This window comes from Hyperolius riggenbachi, chromosome 2 (assembly GCF_040937935.1).
Source record: "Hyperolius riggenbachi isolate aHypRig1 chromosome 2, aHypRig1.pri, whole genome shotgun sequence".
Classification (NCBI taxonomy): Eukaryota; Metazoa; Chordata; class Amphibia; order Anura; family Hyperoliidae; genus Hyperolius; species Hyperolius riggenbachi.
The window spans coordinates 232,254,125-232,280,860 of NC_090647.1; the positions used below are offsets into that span (position 1 = coordinate 232,254,125).

Below are 26,736 nucleotides of genomic sequence, written 5' to 3' on the forward strand. Positions count from 1 at the left end.
CCCCAGAGCTTGTAGGGGCCCCCAGTGGCTACAAGAGGAAAAAAAAATTTCAAATCGGCCTTATAGTTTTTGAGAAAATCGATTTTAAAGTTTCAAAGGAAAAAAAATAAATACACATTTAAAAACCTGCCGACTTTAATGGTTAATAGCAAATCCACCTTAAATGTTAGAAACCCTAAATTTGCAGGATATGTTAAGAAGATCATTAGGAATAAGAGAAAAAAACAATTTTTCAAAAAGACCTTATAGTTTTTGAGAAAAAGGATTTTAAAGTTTCGAAGGAAAAAAGTATACTTTTCAATGCGGTAAATGTAACTTTTAGTAGTAAACCTAACGGTAGTGTAATTTTACATGCATCAAACGAAAGCGCAATAAATTTCCTGACGGGGTTTCCAGGGGGTCTATACGCAGCCGCAGCGCTTTGGCCAGGGATCGCTATACAGCCGCAATATGGCTGTATGAAGATCCCTGGCATTTTTTCCTATTTTCCCAATTTTTTTTTTTATGTTTAGAGTGTGGGAATTTAAAAAAAAAAAATTATGTGGGGTCCCCCCTCCTGAAACTTTTTAACCCCTTGTCCCCCATGCAGGCTGGGATAGCCAGAACGTGGAGCTCCGACCGATTGGGACTTCACACCCTGTTATACCAGCTGCAAAAAAGGTCCCCTAATGCCGATTTTTGTTCCGGGGTATATGTTGGGGGGGCCCCCCAGGTTTATTTTGCCCTGGGGCCCCATTGTTGCTTAAACCGGCCCTGAATGCATATACTGTAGTTGCTCTAGAGAAGAAGGGGGGGGGGGATTTTTTTTCCTCCTTGACTTCAAGACATGGTGCACAACCATGCAATTTTCACTTCAGATTGAGTTGCTTGTGTAAGAAGCGCTAAGCAAATAGTCAAACGCACGTGCGTGGTGATGGAATTCATGGAGAAGCATGTGATCAGTTTGGTCAGGTGATAGATATGTAGTCTGTGATCACTTGCTAAAGCCGGATGTGATCACAGCAAATCAGAGCTTTTCAAATCCACCGGTTGATCAAACAAATCACATGCCTTTCCATTTCTCCTGGACATGACATAGTTGTATAGCGTGAGTTATGCAAACTACACTACATGGTTTACATAACAGCCCCCATTAGTGAATAAACCTCTATGTGTGTTCCCAGTGTGGAAAACATGAAAACCAGTAGTAAAACACAACAACAAAAAAGTGTCTTCCGCAATATGCAAGCCTAGATTCATTTTTTAAAGCTGTATATAGAACTCCTGTAGTTAGTTGCTTTTTACAATGATTTGTACTTCACTTGAAAATCATTTTTAATGATAAATGCCCCAATATTTTGAAAACCTAAGCAAAAGAACATTTCCTTTTTTGTGCATCTCTATTGAAAGAGCACAGCTAGCTAAAAAGCCAAGCTAGGGAAGTAAAGTCTGAGTTTATTATCAGTTATACTGACATTTCTATATCTGAATGAATAGGAAGACTATACATAATTTAGAACAGTAATATAATTTATTGACTGGAATGTTTAGAAAGTGATACCATACAACCAGCATGCCATGATGCATGCAAGTCAGGACTCATTATTTTCATTCTGACTATTTACAAGACTTTCCATCCAATGGGACTTGAGCAAGTGGAAATTATAAGAGCAGGAACTATGGAGAATAACTATGCTTCAGTGGTGGCTGCGGACTTGTATTGGGGGTTCTTCAATATGGTCTATGAAGGATATTCGGGTAAGAGTATTTATTAGCAAGTAGGTATTGTTAATTATATTAAAATATTTTTAAAAATGTTCCATTGTGTTTATTTAATTTTAACCCTCAATGGAAATAGGTATTAATGTACTCCTGTACTCATTTCACCTGGGGAGGCAGACCTCGGGGGATCTCCTTGATATTAAAGGGGGCTTCCAGATTCTACTATAAGTCCCTCTCTGGGGCCAGGCGAGGGTGCCCCCCTCCTCATGAGCACCAGATGAAGGGATAAACTCCTTTTTCCATAATCTTGGACAAGCATGCTTTGACTCCTTTGACTCGTCCCCTTTCCATGGTACCAACATACTTAAAGTAAACCAGAGATGAAGCACCCTCATGTATTTTACCATATATATCAGTGGGAACATTAGAGAACACACATACCCTGCTCTCTGTTTCATTCTTCAATGCTCAGCCTGCTTCTTATCAGCCCTGATTAAATCCCAGACTGGGCATTCAGTCTGGCTTTGCTCAGGAATCATTATAGCTGAGTCATTATAGCAGGGCCAGAAAAGGGAAGGCTTCGACTTGAAAAGACATCAGAGGAGACAGACTCAGCTATAATGATTCCTGAGCAAAGCCAGACTGAATGCTCAGTCTGGGATTTTATCAGGGCTGGTAACAAGCAGTGAAAGATGAAACAGAGAGCAGGCTAGGTGTTTTCACTAATGTCCCCACTGATATATATGTGGCTGGTTTTAAGTGTCAAAAAGTGGTTTAGTTTGAGGGGCAAGTCACTCGCGTTCCCATGCCTGTCGGCCGGTGATGGCCGAACCGGAAGTGTTCGCCGGCGGGTCCTGGAGCGTCAGAGCGGGGCTGCGAGGGCACCGATCGGCTGCAGGGGGCTGAGGGAAGCCCCAGGTGAGTTAATCTAATTTTTTTTGGTAGGCTTTAGGTTCACTTTAAACAGGCACTATACAGACATATATAAGAATGCAGCAAATTATTCAGGATACCCACTTTTACAGTAATTTTCTTGGTTTCAGCATCAGAAACACTTCATATATCTATGTATTGCTGTATATATTGAATGTAGCACTGCTCTTCCTATGATGTTTAGCCTAGGTTGATTAGCATTATCCCAAAGCATTCCCAGAGACCAGGTATATTTTGTACTGGCTTTGCAGCTCTGGGTAAACGAACATTCCGCAGAGATCCCCTGACAGGGCTAAACATGTTGCAACCTGTGATAAATTTCAGAATTTAAATCAAGGTAAAAAAAAGATATTACAATTGGCAAACACTGACTAAATAATATATAAATGGATATTGTAAATAATAATAATATTAATAAGCAGTTTTATTCATTATATAATTTTCACTATAATTCTTCCTTAAAGGAATTCTGTAGGGGGGTCGGGGTCCGGCCCCGCCTCCGGTTCACTTCTGTAATTTCAGACATTAAAGTCTGAAAACCACTGCGCCTGCATTGCCGTGTCCTCGATCCCGCTGATGTCACCAGGAGTGTATTGCGCAGGCACAGACCAGACACAGGCACAGACCATACTGGGACTGAGCAATACACTCCTGGTGACATCAGCGGGATAGAGGACACGGCAACGCAGGCGCAGTGGTTTTCAGACTTTAATGTCTGAAATTCCAGAAGTGAACCGGAGGCGGGGCCGGAGCATTGGTGAGTGGCTGCGCGGGCACAGGATGTCTGCGGGGGACCATTAGAAGCCCCGGGTAAGTTCAACTCATTTTCCCCCGACCCCGTACAGTATTCCTTTAAAGGCTTTGAAACTACATTATAAAGACACATCAGACAATGTAATGTTTACCAAACAATCTATGTTGTGTTAAATGCCAATGTAAAATGAATACAGCACATATTAAAAGCTATTGGTTTAAACGTATCAACTAAAGAGAGGTCTTGCTATAAGAGTCGGCTGCCCGGAGACTGACTTCATTTAGTAATTAGCTATGTAACAGTCACTTCAAAGAAGCATCTTTATTAATTAAGCTTGCAGCTATTGTCTTGCCTGCTTCTGCATAAGCGGAGATATTCAGTAGTGCAATGTTCATCTGCCATAGGCCAACTAATTAATATTTCTTCTGTGTTGTGCACTCCATCCCCACGCTGTGATTTTTAATTCTGAATTATGCTGTAATGGATTAAACTGCCAAGTGTTCTCTAATAGAATAGATTAAAAATTCCTAAAATAGGGGTTTGCATTGCAGGAAGCAATTTTGTATGCAATAGATACATGGAACAGGGATCTCTAATCCTCACGTTCCCATTCCAATGCAAATGCAGACTCAAGCAATAAAATCTTCTAGAACGCTCCACAAAACTGTTTGTTTGTAAAAATAGTCGCACACGGAAATGCTGAACGTCACAGAGCTTTTTTTGCTGTGACATTAATTATGGTTTGAGGAGTCTTGAAGGGCTATTTATATATTGTATTACTCATTTTGCAGCGTGAAGAAATCTTATTGAAATACAATCCACAAATTGAATGTAAAAGGATGACATGGGGAATCCTCACCACCAGTACTTCAATGTGAACATGAAATCATTCAAAACAAAATGAAACAATACTAATATGCTGCATTAACCTCAGTCTTAAAGTGTGCCTGTACGGAAAAGAAGTCCCAAATGGGTACTCACCTTGGTAGAGGAAAACCTCTGGATCCTCTGTCCTCCGACACCAGGCCATTCCAGTGCTGCCTCCTCCACAGATGCGTCCCCAAGGGCTTGTTGATGGCACACGCATGCGCATTAGCATACACCTGCTCAGTCTTTGGCAGAAAAAGCTGAGTCTGATTGGGTCTGTGCTACTGCACATGCGTGAGCAATCTGCAGCTGTGCAGTATCATGGACTCAATAGGGCTTGGTTATTTCCACTGAAGCACGAGCGGGTCCATGCCACTGTGCTTCAGCGGAGTGCACCCGCACTTCGGGGATCCCTGCTCTTGAACCCCTGCTCTTGAACAGCTTGGTGGAGACCAGGGGACCACTGGAGGTTCCAGAGGGCTCCCCCTCCTCAGGTAAGTATCTGTTCTTTTAATTTGTTTAAATTTCACAGGTTTCCTTTATTGTGGCCACACACGATACAATAAAAAGGATTGAATTATGTAGGCTAGATTGTTATATTCAATCATAAATTATGGAAGATATCTTACCCTCCACCACTTACCTCTTTAACTACCATCAAGGGCTGTTGAGTGCCGTCCCTCTAGAACGACCACCACTTAGCACCCAATGCTACTCAATATCCACTAAGCTTGGCACTTAGTTCCACTGAGCACCCACTTCACTTGGTATGCACTTCTACTTAGCACCCATTACACTTGGCACACAAATTTACTTAGCACCAACTGCACATGGCACCCAGGTCTAAATATCACCCACTACACTTGGCACTAAATTCAACTTAGCACCCAAAGCATGTTACTGCCCACTGTCACTTGGTCCCAAATGCGGCTTGGTACCCACTGTAATTTAGCAGCCAAGGCTGCTTAGAACAAACAAACTTGGCACCCCATTATACTTAGCTGCCACGGAAACTTCGCACTCAATGACCATGATTCAATAACTACAGTAATATTGCCATTTACAGAATGAGATAGTCCTGCTGCTGCTGTCCACCTATCACTCAGTTATGGTCCTCTATTTTTTCCTGAAACAGTAGTATGGATATTGCTTGGCAAAGCACAAAAAAACTGCATACTCACACTAAAGTTTCCATCAATTAACAATCAATTATATGCAAAGAAAAAAAAAGCAAAGGGAAAACAGGAACCCAATCTAATGTAGTAATTAGTGAAGGTCATATCAGTGTCAATAAAACAAAAAGATGGGTACTCACACTTTCTGGCTGCCCAACTTGTAACCAGTATGATCGCTTGTGAGGGAGTACCATTCCCACTCGGCCTTTAACCACTTCCACACCATGACATTTTATGCTGATCTGTGCAGCGTGGGCTCTCCAGCCCACAGCACAGATCAGCTAGCAGCCAGGGCGATCAGACTTCCCCCCTTTTTTCCCCACTAGGGGGATGTCCTGCTGGGGGGGTCTGATCGCCGCCGGCTGCTTGCGCTTGCGGGGGGGGCTCTTCAAAGCCCCCCTCCGCAGCGCTTCCTGGCCTCCTTCCCCTTCCCTCCCTCTCCCTCCCCCTGTGAGCGGCGCAGGACGGAAATCCGTCCTGCGCCTGATGGGATAGGCTTTAGCCTATCAGATGCCGGTGATCCCCGGCCAATCAGAGGCCGGGGATCGCCGATCTCCTCTACGGCGCTGCTGCGCAGCAGCGCCGTATACATGTAAACACCGGGGAAGATCTTCCCCGTGTGTTTACATTTACCCTGCGAGCCGCCGATCGGCTCGCAGGGTGTTCACGGAGACACCCTCCGTGAGCTGACATGGAACGGCCGCTCATACGAGCGGCCGTTTCCATGGTATACACTTCTGGATTCAGGGGCGTGTATATACGTACCGAGAATCCGGAAGTGGTTAAAGGAAACCAGAGATGAGTTAATATAAAAGAATTATACATACCTGCGGCTTCCACCAGCCCCATCCGCACGGATCGTTTCAATGCCACCGTCCTCACAGTCACGGCCAGTCGGCGTAAGAGAAGTGTGCTCTCTACGAATCTTTACGGCAGCCGACAAATCTCTCTGGCAAATTATAAAGCTGTATATAATTTAATCACCTTGAATATTCTCTAAAGCAGTGGTTCTCAACCTTTTTAGCACGTGTATCCCTTTGTGAGCCATCCCTAGGCAAATGTACCCCCTACCGAAAAAAAGCACACCGCGGCAAAAAAGTGGGCGTAGCCATTACATGATGTTGTTGGAGCCAAATACTAGCGAAATACAGGTAGTCCCTGGTTAACAAATGAGATAAGGACCGTGTCCATTTTTAACCCGAATCCATTCTCTTTTGTCCCCCTCTGTTCTCTCTATGCCTCTTTTGTCCCCCTCTGTGTCTCCTCATCTCCCCGTATTATCTCTGTTCTCCCTGCGCCTCTTTTTGACCCCCTCTGATGCCTCAGAATAGATTGGCAAGGTACAGATGGTGCCTCAGAATAGATTAGCCAGGTGCAGGTGGTGCCCCAGAATAGATTAGCCAAGTACAGGTGTTGCCCCAGAATAGATTAGCCAGGTACAGGTGGTGCCTCAGAATAGATTAGCCAGGTGCAGGTGGTGCCCCAGAATAGATTAGCCAAGTACAGGTGTTGCCTCAGAATAGATTAGCCAGGTACAGGTGTTGCCCCAGAATAGATTAGCCAGGTGCAGGTGGTGCCCCAGAATAGATTAGCAAGGTACAAGTGGTGCCCCAGAATAGATTAGCCAGGTACAGGTGTTGCCCCAGAATAGATTAGCCAGGTACAGGTGGTGTCCCAGAATAGATTAGCCAGGTGCAGGTGGTGCCCCAGAATAGATTAGCAAGGTACAGGTGGTGCCCCAGAATAGATTAGCCAGGTACAGGTGTTGCCCCAGAATAGATTAGCCAGGTGTAGGTGGTGCCCCAGAATAGATTAGCCAGGTACAGGTGGTGCCCCAGAATAGATTAGCCAGGTACAGGTGGTGCCTCAGAATAGATTAGCCAGGTACAGGTGTTGCCCCAGAATAGATTAGCCAGGTGTAGGTGGTGCCCCAGAATAGATTAGCCAGGTGCAGGTGGTGCCCCAGAATAGATTAGCCAGGTACAGGTGGTGCCTTAGAATAGATTAGCCAGGTACAGGTGGTGCCCCAGAATAGATTAGCCAGGTACAGGTGGTGCCTCAAAATAGATTGGCCAGGTACAGGTGGTGCCTCAGAATAGATTGGCCAGGTACAGGTAGTGCCCTAGAATAGATTAGCCAGGTGCAGGTGGTGCCCCAGCATAGTCAGGTACAGTTGGTGGGCCAGTGTAGTAAGTGAGCCTATAGGTGCTGCAGTATAGGTAGCCAGGTAGTGCCCCAGTGTAATTTTACGTAGCCCCGTTTCCCGTGCAGACTCCTCTTGCTGGGCTCTCCTCCTCTCGCAGTGTCTTCCCGCTATGGCTACTTCCGGCAGTAACTCTGAGGTCATGAGAGGCTTTTACTGTCTTACATCAGCAGCTCAGCACAGCAGTACAGGGTTCTTCAATGGAACAGGATTGGGCCCACTACAACCACACACACTCATACCAAAGGGAGCCAGGAATCCATAGAACTCGTGAGAACATCCAGTAGAAAAAGGGGTTCTGCTACACTAGAGGTCGGGTGAAAAAAGGTCGGCTTTTATTAATATTCCATCAGTGCATACAAAAGATAAAAAAACATTATTATTTTATTTATTATACAAAGCTACATAATATCCAGGTGCTTTACAAATAATAATAACTATGTGATTACACAGTATAATTTGGCAGCCATTCACATGTAATACCAATATGGCTGTCACGCAGTGTATCTCAGCAGTTACTCATGCACGAAAAGAGTGCTAAAACCAAATAATAATAATTGCCGCCCACAGACACCAATCAGAATGTGATTAAATGTTCATTGCAAAAATAACTGTTGGACGCTCTCTAGACTACGGTAATGAAGCTGACCGGACTAATTGAGGCACTTGCCCTCTGTATCTAATTCATTATTGCAGTGTGGCAACATACTGCACAAAGTGATTTCCAGCCATTGTTACAGAGCTTTATGCTACAGGGAACGTCTGCTAAAAGCTGCTTCTTTTTAAAGGACTGAAATCATGTAGGGATGTTTTGCAGACTCCTGTAATACGCAAAAGCATAATGTCCCCCTATAACGAGTGTAGTCATAATTGGACTTGGACATTCAGATGACCCAAAATTCACTTGGTTTAGTAGAAACAGTATTATTAAACTGAACCGGTTACTAAGAATTTTCACTGTATTTCAGACAATTAAAACTCATATCTCTTCACATTTTTTGTGAATTAAATTCATTTCGTTACGTAACACTCCTTTGAGTGGCTAAAAACTACTTCTAGCACTAAATCTGAATGCTGGCATGGCTGTACCAGACGTTATTTATCTGAAACTATTGGTTGAGGTTTAGGACACACATACACATGTGCACGCACGTGCGCACGCTCGCACACACGCGCGCACGTACGCACACACACACACGGCATGATTCACTAAACCGTGATAACTCATAGCACGGCATGCTAGCGTTTTTGTGCTCAATCGCAAAATTCCATGAAAATTTGCGATTGCGCACGAAAACGCATGCAAAAACACTAGCGTTGCCGTGCTATGAGTTATCACTGTTTAGTGAATCAAGCCCTGTGTGTAAAGTCAGAAAATTCACTTTAAGTTTGATACTTTTGTGAGTAGAGAGAAGGCTCTGGCTAGTAGAGAACCTTCCCGTTCCTAAAATGGACCCGTCGTTCCAGCATTGTCCACTAGTAAAGCTCAACAAAGGTACATCTTCATATATAATACTCAATAATCCATTTTAGGCTAAAAGTCCATTTCCCTAGACCCAATTCTTGCTTTAAATCAAACACCACCAGTCTTTTGAGTATATCATAAAAGTCTCCTGTGGGCCTTCAGTACTCTAAGAAACATACTACGCTCACCAGATACTTTGGCTGACCACTTCACAGATCAGCAAACGTGCTTAAGCAGGGTTCTCCCTCAGGCATCCCCTTCACACCGTTCCTTGTATTCCTCCAGTAGTTATATGCAACAGAAGAAAACACTCCACATAGCGTAATACTGTCTGCATAAATATAACACCTCCAGTGCACTACATGCAGGGATTCGTGACTTCACTGGGATCAACCCTTCACCAATTGTAATCAAAAGCTGCTCACCAGATCTATAGGCTGACTCCCTACAGAACCAGCAATGACGCTTATGACTCTCCAAACCGATCTCTCTTCCAATAGTACCTTTTAAGAACGTAGAAATAGAGCTCCCATAGCGTGATACCGTTTATTAAAAGTAATATCAGTTAAAAATTACACTAACAATTCTGCTGTAACAATGTGCATATATGTAAAACCATGTGGACTTGGTGTGAGGACGCCGAGTCCACGTGGTTTTAATAATCTGTTGATATATAGGTAAGAATGACAAAAGATGGGGGAGTTGCTGGCGTCCGCCCTGTATAAATGAAGATATATTTTTCAAATAAATGAATCATCATCCTCACCTTATTGTGTTGCTGGCAGTGTTGTATGCTTTTAATTCAACCATGGTATACATCAGGGATACATCATTATGATCGATATGATCAATGGTCATCAGTCAGGAGGCCTCTCGGCTACACACTAATGGCTGCGTGGGATGGCCTCCAGTCTTCAGCTGTTATGACTGGGTAAAATCTGTAAACTAGTGTCCAGTAGGATAAGGGACGGAGCCAGTTCAGTGGATATAAAACCATTTCATCAGAGTATAACTGTCAAACCTGACAACTTGGATGAAGTGAGGGTGAACCTTATTGAAACATATTACTGTACATGACAATATAGTATTATGCCAATTAATGCTTTTATATCCACACAGCTGATTCTATCAGTCCCTTATGCTACAGGATGCTAGTTAACAGATTTTACCCTGCCAGCAACAGCAGTGCACTGGAGGCGATCCCACGCAGCCGCCAGTGTGAGCTCTCCAGGCTGATGATGGTAGTAGACGTATCCCTGATCCAGCTTCTGTATACCATTGATGAATTAAAAGCGTTCTTTGCTGAACTCTGTCATCAGACACTGTTAGCAAAACAACATCAGGATGATGATCCATTTGAAACTATATAATTTACATATACATGGAGGACCACCCCCTTTTCTTTCTTTTTTTTTTTTTGTCTTATACATTCAATTGTGAATGTTTTAGCAGTCAACTAATCACTTACAATCATGGCTGGAGATATTGTTCTCCTACTTCCCCAGATGACAGCCACCCCGTCCTCCCGCAACCTTTTCTACCTCCCTAGCATTTTACTCTTTTCTCTCATTAAACTAGTTCTTTTGGTTATCTCCATTAGAAGGCAGTAGGTGGGATACTGTTAGGTGTAGTGAGAGCAGCAGGATTAGTATTATGGTGGCCACTAATGATCCAAACTTTTTCATCCAATCTTACCATTTTTATGTAATAAGGGACTGTCTTAAAGAACAAGAAGGTGTTTTTCTGTAAACCCCACATACTGCACCTATAGAGCTTTTAGCCAGCAACAATAAAATGCTTTTTGGAGGCCTCTCAGTAAATTAAGTCTTAATGAAAAGCCATGTTTACCAGCTGTTTTGTAACAATTTGTGTTGGCATCTGGGGGAGCGGGTGGCAGAGCAGCACTGTAACTGCTTATTTTACACTGTGTGGCAGAGAGAGACAAACAGACAGGAACACAGAGCTTCAGCTGATGATTATTTACACACATCTGAAGCAATATTTTTGCTTCCTATCATTCTAAGTAACTAGTATTAGAGCAAGTGAAGATTGTTTCTGTATGCTGGATGTGCTGGACACAGTCCTACATAGTAATGCCCACAGTGAACACTGTTCTCTGTAATTGTCATATTTTCTTCATATAAAACGATGAAACTGAGCCTTTGTATTGGTATTTGCTAGTAATTACTGGAAATATATGTGGCATTTAGAATTTTAGTTAACTTTGATAGTTGTCCTTTAATGATCCATTCAATATTTTTTTTTTAATATTTTTTTTAAATATTCTTTATTTAAGTATAGAGAACAAGTTATACAGAGCAGTTCAAACATTATAATACAAACATACATGGATCAATACTCATAACAATAGCACTTGAAGGGGGGAGAAGTTGCCGGCCAGGAATCATATATCATATATAATAGAATGCATAAGTATGCACGTGTATACTACTAATGTCCTGAGTCCAAGTGTCTCTTCCCACCTCCAGTTGAAAGCCAAAATGGTGTTGAAAAAAGGAAAAAAAGGAGAATATTGCACCTCCTATTTTTAACAGTAAAGTGTAGTAACCATTAACATAGTTTAAGTTAGTCCGTACTATATTAGTACTTGAAGGCAATTATTAAGAGGTGGAGCCATAGTACTGCTCCTAGAGAAGAGAGTAGCAGAAAAGAAAAAAAGAAGGAAAGAGGGAAAGGAGAAAGAAAGATAGAAACTGGAGAGAAGAAAAGGAAAAGATGGATCCCTAAGAAGCCCCGGATCCCGGAGATCCAAGGAAGGTAAGAAGAAGAAAAGATCTGGTAAAGGGTCCACGCCGGTCCAACCTGTATTGACCTCACATTATCCAACTAAATTATAAAGATTTGCCAAAGGGAGTAAATTAACCCCATCACAAAGGGAAAGAAATGTCATATTATAAGTCTAAAGGGATTTGTTGATACTCTTCTGACTCTGGAAACATATTCCAATGGATCTAAGTACATGAGAAGATCTCATCCCTGTCGTGTAATGTATGAGTCATAGACTCCATCTGATAGACAAACTTTACCTCATTGATCCATTCCTGTATTGAAGGCACATTATCCATTCATTATATTCACTCAATTTACCCTTGTACTACATAGGTTTGGTAAAATTGGATGAAAAAGATTGGATCATTAGTGACCACCTTATGGTGCCCATACACAGTACAATTTTTGTAAAAAAAAATTCGATCAGAGAAATCTGATTGATTATTCCATTTGGTCGAATAGTTTTTAAAACTCTTTTCAAGGCACCATACACATTCGATTTTTCTGAAAATCAGAGAAAAACAATCAAATATGAATACAAAGTTGATCTAATAGCATTTTCTTATACAAACTAAAATTCAGTATACATTTTCACAATCACCCAGACTTTTCCAACATGTCCGATCAGATTTTTATTGAAAAAATTGAATAATCGTTTGTTTTTTCTTGATCTAAAAAAAGATTAATTTCTATTTTCACTCTAATTGTTTTGGTCAAATAAACTGGAAAATCAAGCGTTTTAATTGTATGGGCACTATTAGTGTGAGAGAAGGGATCAGAACAAGTTGGGGTGAGCATTATGTTATAAATAGTATAATATCATAATATACAGTGTTTCCCCTAACGTAAGACATCCCCTGAGAATAAGCCCTAGCATGCTTGAAATATAAGACATCCCCCGAATGTAAGCCCTGGCAGGAATTCCTAGCATGCTTGAAATATAAGACATCCCCCGAATGTAAGCCCTGGCAGGAATTCCTAGCATGCATGAAATATAAGACATCCCCCGAATGTAAGCCCTAGCAGCAGCCCACATGACACCAGCAAGTCATGCTCAATACAAAGCCTGGATACAGGAGAGCAGCAGTATAATGTGAGTTCTACAGTCCTGTATATGTGTCAGGAAATGTGTGCCAGCCCTTCTGATCTGTCGTGATAAGCATCAGCAGCACTTCACTTTTTCCCATGACACACAGCTTATCCTATCATAGCTCTGGGGAGCCTGACAGAGTTCTCTGCCTACAAGAAATAGACTCTTACCCACATGATCAGTAGAATCAATTTCTTGTAAGTGAGAGCCAATTTCTGCAAACCACAAGCTCTGTGCATGCTGCCTGTGTTTCAGCATGGCATGCAGTATATACATTTTGTATAGGGAAACTACAAGTGTTTCCCCCAGAAATAAGATATCCTCTGAAAATAAGCCCTAGCACAATTAATATAAGTCACTGTCTTATTTTCAGGGAAACACGGGTATCAAATTACCAATGTTTATACTATCGGTTACTCGTGCCAAACTAACTAGAGTTTATAGTAAATGTTAGTGTCCTTTCATAACAATCGCAGCAATAATACTTTATATGAAAAATGCAGCCATAATGTTCTACCATAGCAATATGTCTCCTGTAATAAATGGCTTCATTACACTCCACTTCCACATGGCAAGAGCAGCCATTATAGTAAATTCAGCTATTATGTCCACTATAACAAGTCTAGCAAAGTGTAGCCACTACGTTCTTCAAATAACAAAAGCAGCTATTACATTCTCCTGTAACGAGCAGTCAATAATTTCCCCCTATAGGGAGTGCAGCAATCATGCACTACCTAAAATGAGTACAGCCATTATGTCCCCTCATTAAAAACTGCAGCCACAGTGCTGCATCAAGTACAGCCACAACAAAAGAAGCCACAATACATCCCCAATTATACAGGTGCAGCCATAATGACCCTTATAACAAAAGCAGTAATAATATGGCCTCATTAAAGTGAACCTTAAGTCAGAAAAAAAAATGAGTTTTACTCACCTGGGGCTTCTACCAGCCCCCTGCAGCAGTCCTGTGCTCTCGCAGCCACTCACTAATCCTCTGGTCTCCCGTCGCCAGCTAGTTTCATTTTTGCTGACAGGCCTATCAGGATTGGCCACGCGTAGCTTTTTCCGCATTCCTGACTGTAATTAGCGCTATTGCGGGCCGCAACGTGTACAAAAATACGCATTGACGCATATCTATGCGTTCGTAATAGTGCTAATTACAGTCGGGAATGCGGAGAAAGCTACGCGTGGCCACTCCTGACGGGCCTGTCGGCAAAAACGAAACTAGCTAGCAGCGGGGGACCAGAGGATTAGTGAGTGACTGCGAGTGCACGGGACTGCTGCAGGGGGCTGGTAGAAGCCCCAGGTGAGTAAAACTCATTTTTTTTTCTGGCTTCAGTGTCCCTTTAAGCCCCCTTAAAGGATACCAGAGCCCAAATTAAGATGAGAAAGGGGGGGGGGGAGCTGGCATGTACGCTGAGGTGTCCTGAAGCTCACCGCTCCCCCTGTTTTCCTTTCTGCCGCCTCCAGATCAGATGTCTATGACAAATCTGACAAGATTAGCTGCATGCTTATTTCCGGTGTGTGATTTAGACCCTACCGATCAGAAAGATCAGCAGGACTGACCGACAACTGATATAGTTTAAAAGGAAGTACATATGACAGCTTCCATATGTCTCTCACCTTGGGTTCCTTTTAAGCTCCATACACTTGGCAGCGTCTTCAGAAAACAAGCAATTCTTGATGTCGGAGCATGGTTGAATTCAACAACAGCACAGCAATGGTCCACCAATCGGATCATTAGCAGGAGCACAAGAATAAGGACCTGGAAGTGCGTAATTAGCAACATGCGAGCAGTTTGAATAAATTGATCATATGTAATTATCCAATACCAACTACAATAGGAACGACATAAGCCTTGTACACACGCTTGATTAAAGTCAGCTGAGGAGCCCCATAACGACCACCTCGGTCGATTATCAGGGTTGTGTATAGAGACTCGAGACCCCTGACCCCTCAAGCGATCTGCCCAGTGGATCAACTCACGTCAAGCGACCGCCAATAGCATTGTTAACGCTGCTCCCCCACCCACTGCGTGATGTTACGTGCCGCTCTGTCTTCCCTCCGACATAGCGCGTTGTCCGCTACACAGCTGACTCTCGTTTGTGCAGCCTGGCCCAGCAATGTTGCCTAAGGGGATCGGACCGACCATTAATCAGTGGTGTGTACGCACCCACACTGCCAGGACGGATTGGTCTATAAGGACGATAATTGCTGTCTTTTACCATCGTGGAACCACTTTTTAATATTTTTTTTTTTTACGAGTCTTGACTGTCCAATCTTGTTTGTTTAAGGTGGCTACTAACAGTGAAATTTCTAGCGAAAAATCATTTAAGCAATCAGAAATTCTGTTCGGATAGGTTGAAAATAATTTCAGTTGATGGGAACAATCGATTATGAACGATTATTAAAAAAAAATTGTCCGACTGGATTTTTGTCAAACCAAAATTTGGATTTTCTTGATTGGTTGTGATAGATAGGAAGCAAAGATTGGTTCGTTGATGGTGTAGTGAACAATTTTTCTTCCGATCAGAATTTCTAGCGAAAAACGATTTTTCGCTAGAAATTGGACCATTAGTGGTCACCTTTAGGGCAACAGCGGTCAAGCCTGTGTACAAGGCTTATAGACTAATTGGTTACCAATACACCATTCCTGATGTCACAGGACCTGTCTCTCAGGATAGCAGGGGTCAGCAATGACATTAGTGCCACTGCCTGTTACCTCTATGCCCAGCTTCTGCTTCAGCACCAGCACAGCGCACAGGTAGCCACTTCTGCCCACGAACAGCTCGTCTGATCCGCACTCCAGGAAGCCCAGCGGGACGCAGATGTCACACAGCTCTCGGAATTTGTCCAGCGCCTTGGTGAAGTCAGCCCGTCCCGCAGCCTTATAGATCATTGCAGCCACAGCATAGACCCCCGCACCCCCCAGGAGGAAGGATGCCCGCGTCTCCCGGTCCTGCTCCCGGTCATAATACAGCACACACGACTCGATGATAGAGCTGGCTCGGCGCAGGAACGTGTCCTTGTGAGCGCTGAAGACAGGGCACTGCGAGACGTGGTAGAGCATGTATGCCACTCCGGCCAGACCCCCGTACAGCCCACCCTCCTGCCCTCCCTGCGCTGGCATCTGTTGCAGGATGCAGTCAATGGTCTTGAGAATAGTCGGAGCCCCCAGCTCATTGCCGTGGCTGGGCACCAGGCTGCCCTTGTAGTCAGAGAAGCGGTTGGCAAAGCAGCGCTTGTTCTCCATCTTGAAAAGCAGGTCAGAGTGGGTGATCTTCTGAGATGAGAGGTGGCAAAGCAATGGGGTGACTGCAGAGGGCACGATCTGAGGCTGGGTGGCAGAGAGCAATGCTGCTGTCAGGGTTGGCGAGGTCTGTGCATGCTGGAGCAGGGAGGAGCGCTGTACAGATACATATATAGGCAGGAGGTGGGGTGATTCAGGCGTGCAAGAATGATTAGCACTTGCAATCTGGTATCCTCAGTGTTTCCAAACTTCTCACATCCCTGGCTGCAGACTTCTTTTTTAACAACATGTAACATTTGGTGTGCAATTCATGCTGCATCCAGGATAAGTGGAGGACCTATTGATTGTAGTATTTTCTTAAAAGTGGACCTGAACTCTTGCACAGGACAGAAGGAAAATATAGAGAAATGCATCCTGTATGTATTTACAGAGTTTAGCCTGTCTAATCCCCCTCATTTGTGTCTAATTACAAGTTGTAATTTGATCTCTCTGCTGTGTCACCTGAATGCCATGGCAGATAAGCTCATTTGAAAGCACAGGATGTTCCCAATATGTCTTCCTTGAAACAGAAAGTAGAAACAGTGTAGATTTATTTCAGGATTTGTATCAAATAAATGTTTTTCTTTAAAGGTTATTATGCTGTTGAGTATCTTTTAGGCTTTATTCATCGCTGATGGCCGCGTTTTGCGATTTTGAACGTGATTTATTTTCCCCTCCCGGCGCTTACCTGCGCGCTATGATTTTGTGTAAAGCACTTTTCAAAGCGCTTTTGCAGAGCGATTTCTTTTTTCACTTCCTGACACAAGTCAGGATTGGAAGTAAACTCTTTGACAATGTATTTATTCTTAAAAGCGCAAATGCAATCGCCACAAAAGCGAATTTGTGAGCATTTTGCATTTTTCCTATACCTTTCATTGTAGCAAAATCGGCCAAAAAATGGTGCATGCAACGCTTTGGTCAGCGGGAAGCTGACAAACGCATATATGAACAGTCCTATAAGTATTCATTGCACAAGTGCTTTTAAGGCGATTTTCAAAACCGCCGGTGCTGAAAATATTGCGAAAACACCCAAGGTGTGAACAAGCCCTAAGAGCAGAGAGGAAGTTCTGAGTATAGGTCTACTTTAATGCTTGTGAGTCACTGAACAGCAAATACAAATTAACTTTGAACTTCAGTTTGCTACTTTCTAAATTGAATCTTAGAACCTCAGCATTTAGTAGACCTAAAGCAGAGATAGGGACAGTCAGTAATGCCAAACGAATTTCAGGGTCCATGCACTAAGGAATTCAAGAGATGACAAACAAGCTTGCTGGTAGTTGCATAATAGGATCTCTCTAGAAAACCACCGACAAGTAGTAAATGATGGGCCTGAAGCCAGAGCACTCCAAGGATTATGGAGACAGTAGAGATGACATGTCTCCTCATGATCAGAAGTCATGGTGGCAAGAATTTGACGGTTTTCTGATTCATGAGCCAAGGGTTAATATTGAACTCAAGTGGCCCATATGAAATTTCCTCCTGAGTTTTCTCCTATGTGTTATAAAATGCTTTGTAATCCACCAGCAAGCAAGAAAATACTCAAAATAATGTTGATAGTAAACTAGCATCTTTTTGTTAATGGTTCTTGGGCAAGACTCCCTAACACTGCTATTGCCTACTGAGCGTGCCCTAGTATCTGCAGCTCTGGCACTGAGTCTGCCAGGAAAAAAGTGTGATATATATGCCCTGTGTCCTTTGACCTCAAACCTTCCTATTTTCATTCCCTGTTGTTGCCAAGCACAGTTTCTCTAATTCTAACCTAGATGTGAGTAAAATGGCATTTATAACTTTCTGCTGTTAGTTTAGTGGCATAGGGTTTCCTAATGACAAAGAGACTATTATTGCTGTATAAACTCTTTCACTTTATAAATACAGTATGCCAGAAATGACTGAATATTGTGTACCGCCTTGATGTGCAGGAGTGCAAAGTGGTCCAGCCGAGGAAAGAGGTATTCCACTGTTACCGTACTTTATAAATAGGTTCCTAAGTGTCTCTAGTAGTGGGCTGTCATTCTCACACATTCTCCATGGAGATAAGGCCCGGTTCACACTTGCGGTGGCCCTCCGGAATCGCCGTACCGGAGCCACACCGCTTGCAGAACGGACGGAACGGACGCACGGCATAGCAATGAAAGCCTATGCGTCCGTTCACATGCGTCCGTTCTGCCGGAGCCGGACCGGATCCGGGCCGGATCCGGACTCCGGCCTCCGTTCCAACATGCGCTATTTTTTCATCCGGCTCCTCCGGCAGCCGTATCCGGGGCGGAGCCGGACTGCACCATCCGGCCAATACACACCAATGGGAACCGGAGAGCGCACAACACACTGGCTGAGAAATCCGGATGTTCTACCCCACTTCCTATGGGGATTGTTGCGGCGATATTGGATGGGGACACATGGGCAAGCATTTTGGAGTGGAGCAGCACAGCTGGATCCGGATCCGGAGATGTTGGCAGCATGTCGGAGGTGGAGGTGAGTGCTAAACAGCAGAGGGCCTGATTCCACAGGTCCCCCTTCTGCTGACCTCCCAGACCCCAACATTTTTTTTGTTTTTAACGTAACTTTTGCCAAACGGATCCGGATCGCATCCTGATGGACACCTGATGCAACCTGACCGGATCGGATCCGGATCAGAACCGTACGGTTCCGATCCGGATCCGGTCCGGATCCGGTCAGGTCATCCGGTCCGTTTGGCAAACAACCGCTAATGTGAACCGGGCCTAAAAGTCATAATTAATTCTGCATGGAATCCCAAAGTGGGGGATAATTATCACTCCATCTAAAGAGAAGCAGAGGAGGTTTTTCCTTACTGGTGTGATATTCAAAGGATCCATTTACCAGTTCAAAGATGGGGAGCTGGGGATGCAGATCAATAATTCACCTGATTCTATGCAGACTATAAAGGTGCCTCTGGCATTTGTCAAGATACCATTTAGAAGATGAAGGTGAATATTTTTTGTAAATGGAGAATATTTCTGTGGAATGACTGTATTTTTTCCTTTGCAGCAGTTTTAGAAATATCCACTGCCATATCTCTAAGACCTCTAATCCATTTTAAAAGCTATTGAGTCTTTTTTTGGCAGGGCAGCCAAGAGCTTTAGTAATAAAACCATAAATACGGTAACTATTTGTATAAAGTGAAGCAAGTGCATTTTAAAAACCACCATCCTGTACCCTCTTAGGGACACAGCCAGCATTTATCATCTAAGCCTAAATAAAGCTGTATGCTTACACTGATCTGTCAGAGTAAAACACCCATACCAGGAGGGCATACACAATCATATATATCTCCTATCTCAGTGATAAAAGCCATCTCATTTGACGTTTACTAATCTTGGGAATTTGTCAAGCAAATATTACATATCTTGGATTATGATGGTGTGATGTTGCATGCGTTGCCTGCAAACATGTGTACTGAATTTCCTGTCCTCTACCTGTTCATGTTGTTATTATGTGACTATATTGTATAGTCATTATGTGACTATATTGGTATATACCCAAATCCATTTCATAAGTTTGTCTATCACATAATTAAGGAACATTAATTTAATTCATATTTATTTATTTCTTATGAACAAAAAAAAACCTTCACTGAAATATTTAAAAAAATGACGAGTGAGAACAATTCAGCAAAAAAAAACAAAAACAAAATTGTTCTGGAGTGCTCGGAGGTGCTTGCTGTTGCTGTGTATGCGGGGGTGATCTCATCTAAGCAGCCGCCTCCCTTCTGATGCGCTCCATGGCGTGTTCCCTCTTCTGACACCAGGGCTGTGGAGTCGGTACAAAAATCATCCAACTCCGACTCCTCAGTTTATGAAACGACCAACTCCAACACCGACTCCAGGTACCCAAAATTCCTCTGATTCCTCGACTCTGACTCCTACTCCACAGGCCTTGCATGGCTATGGAATGGGTACACAAATCATCTAACTCCAACTCTTCAGTTTATGAAACCTCTGACTCCTTGACTCCAACTCCACAGCCCTGTCTGACCCTTCTGCCCAGGTTGGCAAACTTTTTGAAAGCGGGCCAGTGTGTCTGGTATTTTCAGGTTGATTCTTTCACCTGTCAATTCCTGGTTGAAGCAGCTGAGAACCTGATTAAGGGATACGTTAGGTTGTTTCCATTTTGTAGCTATATGAATATTGACAGAAGGAGCGATGTGCTAAATGAGATTATATGATAAATATTCTCTGGTTTATATCCCAAAAATAATATCTTAGGGGTCCTAGAAACTGTTATTTGTGTATATTGGAGAGTTTAATAGATCTGGACCAAATCAACACTACCTTTGGGTAGAAACATCAAATATTTTTCACAGTCCCAGACATTTGAATAAAAAATACTTTTAAAGCTTTTTTTCTATCTTACTATTTAGGGGTCAGGGAATGTGTAGTAATTCTTAAAGTGGACCTAAACCCATAACTTTCTCTCTGCTGCAAAAGAAAGCAACAGCATAGTAACCTTAAAGAAAAACATTTCTTTGTTATAGCTAAGGCCCGGTTCACATTAGCGTTCGCTATCCGGATTTTCCGGATCTGATCCGGACCGCATACTGTACAAACGGAACGTACGTTCCGCATAGCAATGTAAAGTCTATGCGGACGTTCACACGCTTCCGTTCCGTACGTACCGGAGCCGGATCGGATCCGGACTCCGGACTCTTTTCCAACATGCGCTATTTTTTGGGTCCGGATCTCCGGCCCACGCACCCGGACCGGAGCCAGACCTGAGCCTGACAGCACCATCCGGAACACAGAAACCAATGGGAAACGGAAGGCACAGAACACACTGCCTACAGAAACCTGACGTTCTACCCCACTTCCTATGCATATCCAAGCGGCCATTTCGGATGGGGACACATGGGCCAAGCATGTCTGGAGTGGAGCAGCAGTGACAGACGTGCTGGAGCTGTTTGGCAGAATGTCGGAGGTGGAGGTGAGGCCTACAGCGGAGGAACCTGATTCTACAGGTGCACCAGGTGCACCTTCTGCTGACCCCAACATTTTTTTCTTAAATTTCGCTATTTTTTGCCCACGGATCCGGATGGCAGCCTGATGCATGCCTGATGCAAACGGACCGGATCCAGATCGGATCCGGATCGGAACCGTATGGTTCTGATCAGGATCAGGTCAGGATCCGATCAGGATCCGGTCTGTTTACTTACCAAAACGCAAGTGTGAATGGGGCCTTACAGAACTCCTACAATAAATCTGCACTGTATACTTCCTGGTTTCATGGTAGCACAAAATGAATTAACTTCCTGTGTTTACATACTAGCATTTAACTCGGCACACAGCTGACAGCTTAAGTTGCACTTGTGATTACTTGCTGAGGGGGGAGAATTAGACAGGTGGTTCTCTATAAACACACACAGGGTGTTAATACAAACTGGGGGTTTCAAAACAGACCACTGAAATGTGTTTAGAAAAACTTTATATAATCTGGATCTAAAATCATTAATTAAAAAACCTTAACGATATTTGCTGTAGCGGGCCAGAGCCGGATTAAGGCTAAATGGGGCCCTAAGCAAAGTAACTGATTTGGGCCCCCCATCATGTCGTAATAGAATCAGAAGATGCAGCTGCACAGCAACATACTGCACACACCGGGGCAGCCGAGCTACTGGTTGCTATGGGCAACAGCCCGCTTTCCTCTGTGGGTGCACAATGCAGGGAATAGCAGCGGCAAAATGCAGAGTTAGAGATGAATGGCTGGGACATTTGCACACAAGGACTGGGGCACCCCTGTGAAGAGGACGCCAGATATCACAGCAGCTGCACTTTCCCCCAGCATCTCCAGTCTGGCAATAGCAGAAAGCTCTGGACACCGCCAAACCGGAAGCCGTTCCCCAGACAGAATTACATAACCACCCCCACCACCGAACAACCGATTTCCTCCCAAACTAGACAGCCACCATGCAGCCTCCATCCCAGTGAATACAATAGTCCAGCAGAGAAGGCAGCCGCAGCGGGGGAGAAGGACAGCACCAGATGACTCACATTCACCTATTGCGATCCAAGCAATAGAGGTCCCGTCATCCGGAGCCCATCTGTCTTCTCTAGAGTGCTGCCGCTCTGTTACTACTACTATTACTACTTCCTGTCTGATCTGAGAATCAGGAAGTTCAGGGCGAGCGGCTGCACTGTAGAAGAGACAGATGGGTTTCAGATGACGGGATCTCTATCGCTTGGATCATGGATAGGTGAGTGAGCATTTGCCATCTGTTGCTATCATTCTTGCTGCAGCTGTGGTTCTCTGTGGGAAGGGAGGGAGGAGTGGGCAGTGGCAGAGCGCACAGTAGCAGGAGGGGGATCTAGGAGGAGAGCCTGGCTCTGAAGACAATCAGCAGTGCACGGCATCATTTGACAAGACAAGACAAATAACATTTATATCGCGCTTTTCTCCTGGCGGACTCAAAGTGCCAGATCTGCAGCCACTAGGACGCGCCCTATAGGCAGTAGCAGTGTTAGAGAGACTTGCCTAAGGTCTCCTACTGAGTAGGTGCTGGCTTACTGAACAGGCAGAGCCGAGATTCGAACCCTGGTCTCCTGTGTCAGAGGCAGAGCCCTTAAAGGGACTCCGAGCAGTGCCCGTGGGTATGCCTTTAAGCATACCCACAACAAATTAATTACATCCTCACACCTACCAGCATGATGTTTGTAATTATATCCCCCTGGGTTCCTTTCATTGCATTGTGCTGAATCGAGCTGCTGACTTTGGAGAAAAGTCGTCCCGTGGCCGCGATTTCAATCGCGAAAATAGCGAAAACTAAAAGGCATAGGGCGACCGTTTATATATCATTGGAAAGAGGAGAAAGAGAGCTTTAAAATGATATGCATCTTTCCATAGTTACTGCACTGCTCAGAGTCCCTTTAACCATTATACCATCCAGCCACCGCTGACAGGATGCGGAGGGCTGGTTTAGGTGCTGATGGGGCCCCTTTGACTCTGAATGGGGCCCCAAGCGACTGCTTTTGTTGCCTGGTTGGTAATCCGGCCCTGTAGCGGGCAATAATTAATTAATAAAGATTCAAATATCTAAAGATAAGAAAATCCGTTAATTATAAGAAGCTACTTTAAATTTGAAGATATATTTAGGTAGAAATACTCTGGTAAAACATATATCACTTTTTACAATTATTTTTTAAAGTAGACCTGAAGAGAACCTAAGAGATACCATATTTTTTTTCAGACTATAAGATGCTCCGGACCATAAGACGCACGTAGGTTTAGATGGCAAAAATCAGGGGAAAAAAACTAAACCTGGTGCAGGGGCATCTTATAAACCTTTTCCCCCAAAACTGTCTATCTCAGCTACACTAAACTCTGCCCCCCCCCCCCCCCTGCTACACTAACCCAAGCTGCCCCCACCAGTTACACGCACAACACACCCAGGTACACTCACTACACTCCCAACTACACTAACTACACACACAGCTACATTAACTACACTCCAAGCTACACTAAATACACTCCCAGCTACACTCACTTCTCTCCTGTCTACACTAACTACATTGCCAGCTACATTAATTACACTGATATCTACAATAAATACTCTTACCCATCCAGTGATGCGCTGAGTACTCCATCCATCTCCATCTGCTGTAATCAGAAGATGCCACCACTGTATACTATCATGTTCTGTGGCCTCTGTAATTCCTGGTTCACTGGCCCCCTCTAGCTGCGCATGGCCTGACATGCAAGTGGGCCAGGGTCACACATGATGGGCGCAGCTAGAGGGTGCCAGTGAACCAAGAAAAATGTAGGCCATGGAAGACTATCCTGTACAGTGTTGACATTTTCTGATAACAGCTGGTGGAGACGGACGGAGGAGATGAACGGAGGACTGGATAGGTAAGAGCTGAGGGTAGGAGACCTGGCTGCACCTTTAGAATATAAGATGCACTAACTTTCCCCCAGGGCTGTGGAGTCGGTACAAAAATCCCCCGACTTCGGCTCCTCAGTTTAGGATTCCACCAACTCCAACTCCTCTAATTTGCATATTACAATCTTGTTGATTGAAAGTATGTACCATGGAATTCGTCTCTTAACTGCCAACGCTTAGGAATTGTAAAAAACAACTGAAGTGAGAAGGATATGTAGACTGCCATATTTATTCCCTTTAGTCATAGACTAAAACTAGTCCTTGGTAACAGTACTTGTAAAAAGTACAGACCGGAACAAAGAACATCTATCAGGCCCTAGGCAATGTAACTGTGGGTACATGTAAGAATGATGTGCAGGTACTCTGCAGGGGAATGAGGAGATTCTTGCTTTATTACACATTCTTCATGCACAATCTGAACCAGGTTTGTGGGTGATAGACAACATCTCTTTTTTCAATGTGCACAACATTCTCAGTGGATTCCCTGCAGCTCTGTGGGGAGTGCATATGTAGAGCATAGTACTACTGTGTAACAAAGTAAACCTGAGACAGATGAAATTAAAGTTTTATACATACCTAGGGCTTCCTCCAGCCCCCTTCAGGCTAATCAGTCCCTTGCTGTCCGCCTCCGCCACCTGGATCTTCTGCTATGAGTCCAGGTACTTGAGCCAGTCGGGCGTAGTGCGCATGCACACACTCCGCCGCCGGGAGCGTACTACACCTGCACAGCACTATTGCGCAGATGCAGAATGCTCCTGGCTTTAGGAGCGGCACGTGGCCGGACTGCGCTGACTGGATGAATTACCGGGACTCCTGGCAGAAGATCCAGGTGGTGGAGGAGGACAGCGAGGGACTGATTTGCCTGAAGGGGGCTGGAGGAAGCCCCAGGTATGTATAAAACTTTTCTTTTCATCCGTCTCAAGTACCCTTTAATTCGTAGTCACCAAATCAAATTTTAGCAACATATCAAATTATTTAATTTCATGAGCAAAGAGAGTGCATACATTTGCATAAATTTGCATCAACCCAGAATTATTTCCATCTCATTGATTATCTCTATTAGTGACATGGCTACACATCAGGCTTTATTCTTACAGCATAGATGTTATTTAGTATATATAAGAGATTCCTGTGTACACATTATATATACAGTCACAATCACATATGTATATCTGACTTTAAAAATATGGGGACTGCTTTACTGAAGCAGCACAAGTAACTAATTTTGATTGGTTTATTTCATTTTTGTGGACTAAGCACAGCTATTACTGCATATATAAATTATTTATGACTATTATCTGAGAAATAGAACATTTTATCATATTTTCTATTTTAATTACAGTTTAAATTCATTAGGAGTCGGAGCATTTTTTCCTGACTCCGACTCCAGGCACCCAAAATTGCTCCGACTCCACGACTCCGACTCCACAGCCCTGCTTTCCCCCTACTTTTTGGGGAGGAATGTGTCTTATATTCCAAAAAATACGGTAATTAATTGTATGGGTAGCAGCAAGAATATATGGAATTGTCCTGGCATTTCAGAAATTTATACCGATTGTAGGAGGTAATATTTTGACTGTGAAATGTGCACAGCAGCCATGTCATTGTGATGTAAAACCTGTTTCATTCTGCTCCTAACAAATCAAATAATTAGCTTTGAGCCTGAGAGAACTCTATAGTTATTAGTGATTCTTTGCACAGCAAAATATCAGGTGTTTTGCCATGCGCATAATGTGACTACAACCTTAAAGAACAACTATTAACCCTCCTGGCGGTTTGCTAAAAAATCGCCAGGGGGCAGCAAATCTTTTTTTTTTTAATTTTTTTTTTTTCATGTAGCGAGCTCAGCGGCATCCCCCCAGCCCCTCCGATCGCCGCCGGTGATCGGCGATCAGGAGATCCCGTTCAAAGAAGGGATCTCCTGGAGGGCTTCCCCCGTCGCCATGGCGACGGGGCGGGATGACATCACCGACGTCGTGACGTCAAAGGGGATTCCTATCCACCCCATAGAGCTGCCTGGCACTGATTGGCCAGGCAGCGCACGGGGTCTGGGGGGGGGGGGGCGGCTGCGGCGCGACGGATAGCGGCAGATCGGCGGCGATCGGGCACTGCACGCAGCTAGCAAAGTGCTAGCTGCGTGCAGCAAAAAAAAAATTATGCAAATCGGCCCAGCGGGGCCTGAGCGGTGCCTTCCGGTGGCATAGCCCGAGCTCAGCTCGGGCTTACAGCCAGGAAGGTTAAAGAAACAATTTTTCTGTAAACCCCACATTCTTTTAGAGATTTTTGCCAGTAACACTAGAAAGCTTCTCTCAGCACAGCCTGTTTGAAAAAAAATGTTTTGTTTATAAGCTGTTTGTAACAATTTGTGTCGGCATCGGATGGAGGGGGAGACGGAGATGTACTATGTACCGTAGTTAGGTTACACTTCTCCCTGGCTGTAAACTGTTTACTTTACACTGCTGAAGCAGAGAGACATAGAGAGACAGGATCAGGCACACAGCTGCTGCAGCTGATGATTATTTACGTACAATATTTGAAGGTATATTTCTGTTTTCTTTCATTCTGACCTCATTTTACTCAC

General features: G+C 43.9%; 1 protein-coding gene across 1 annotated transcript in view; it reads right to left on the reverse strand.

Annotated features, from left to right (window-relative positions):
• Positions 1-16,358, reverse strand: part of LANCL3 (LanC like family member 3) — a 58,356-nt gene extending 41,998 nt beyond the window's left edge. The window contains exon 1 of the mRNA XM_068268309.1: positions 15,701-16,358. Within this exon, the coding sequence (XP_068124410.1) occupies positions 15,701-16,231 (531 nt within the window). The 5' untranslated portion in view covers positions 16,232-16,358. The remainder of the gene's footprint in view (positions 1-15,700) is intronic.
• Positions 16,359-26,736: the final 10,378 nt, after the last annotated feature.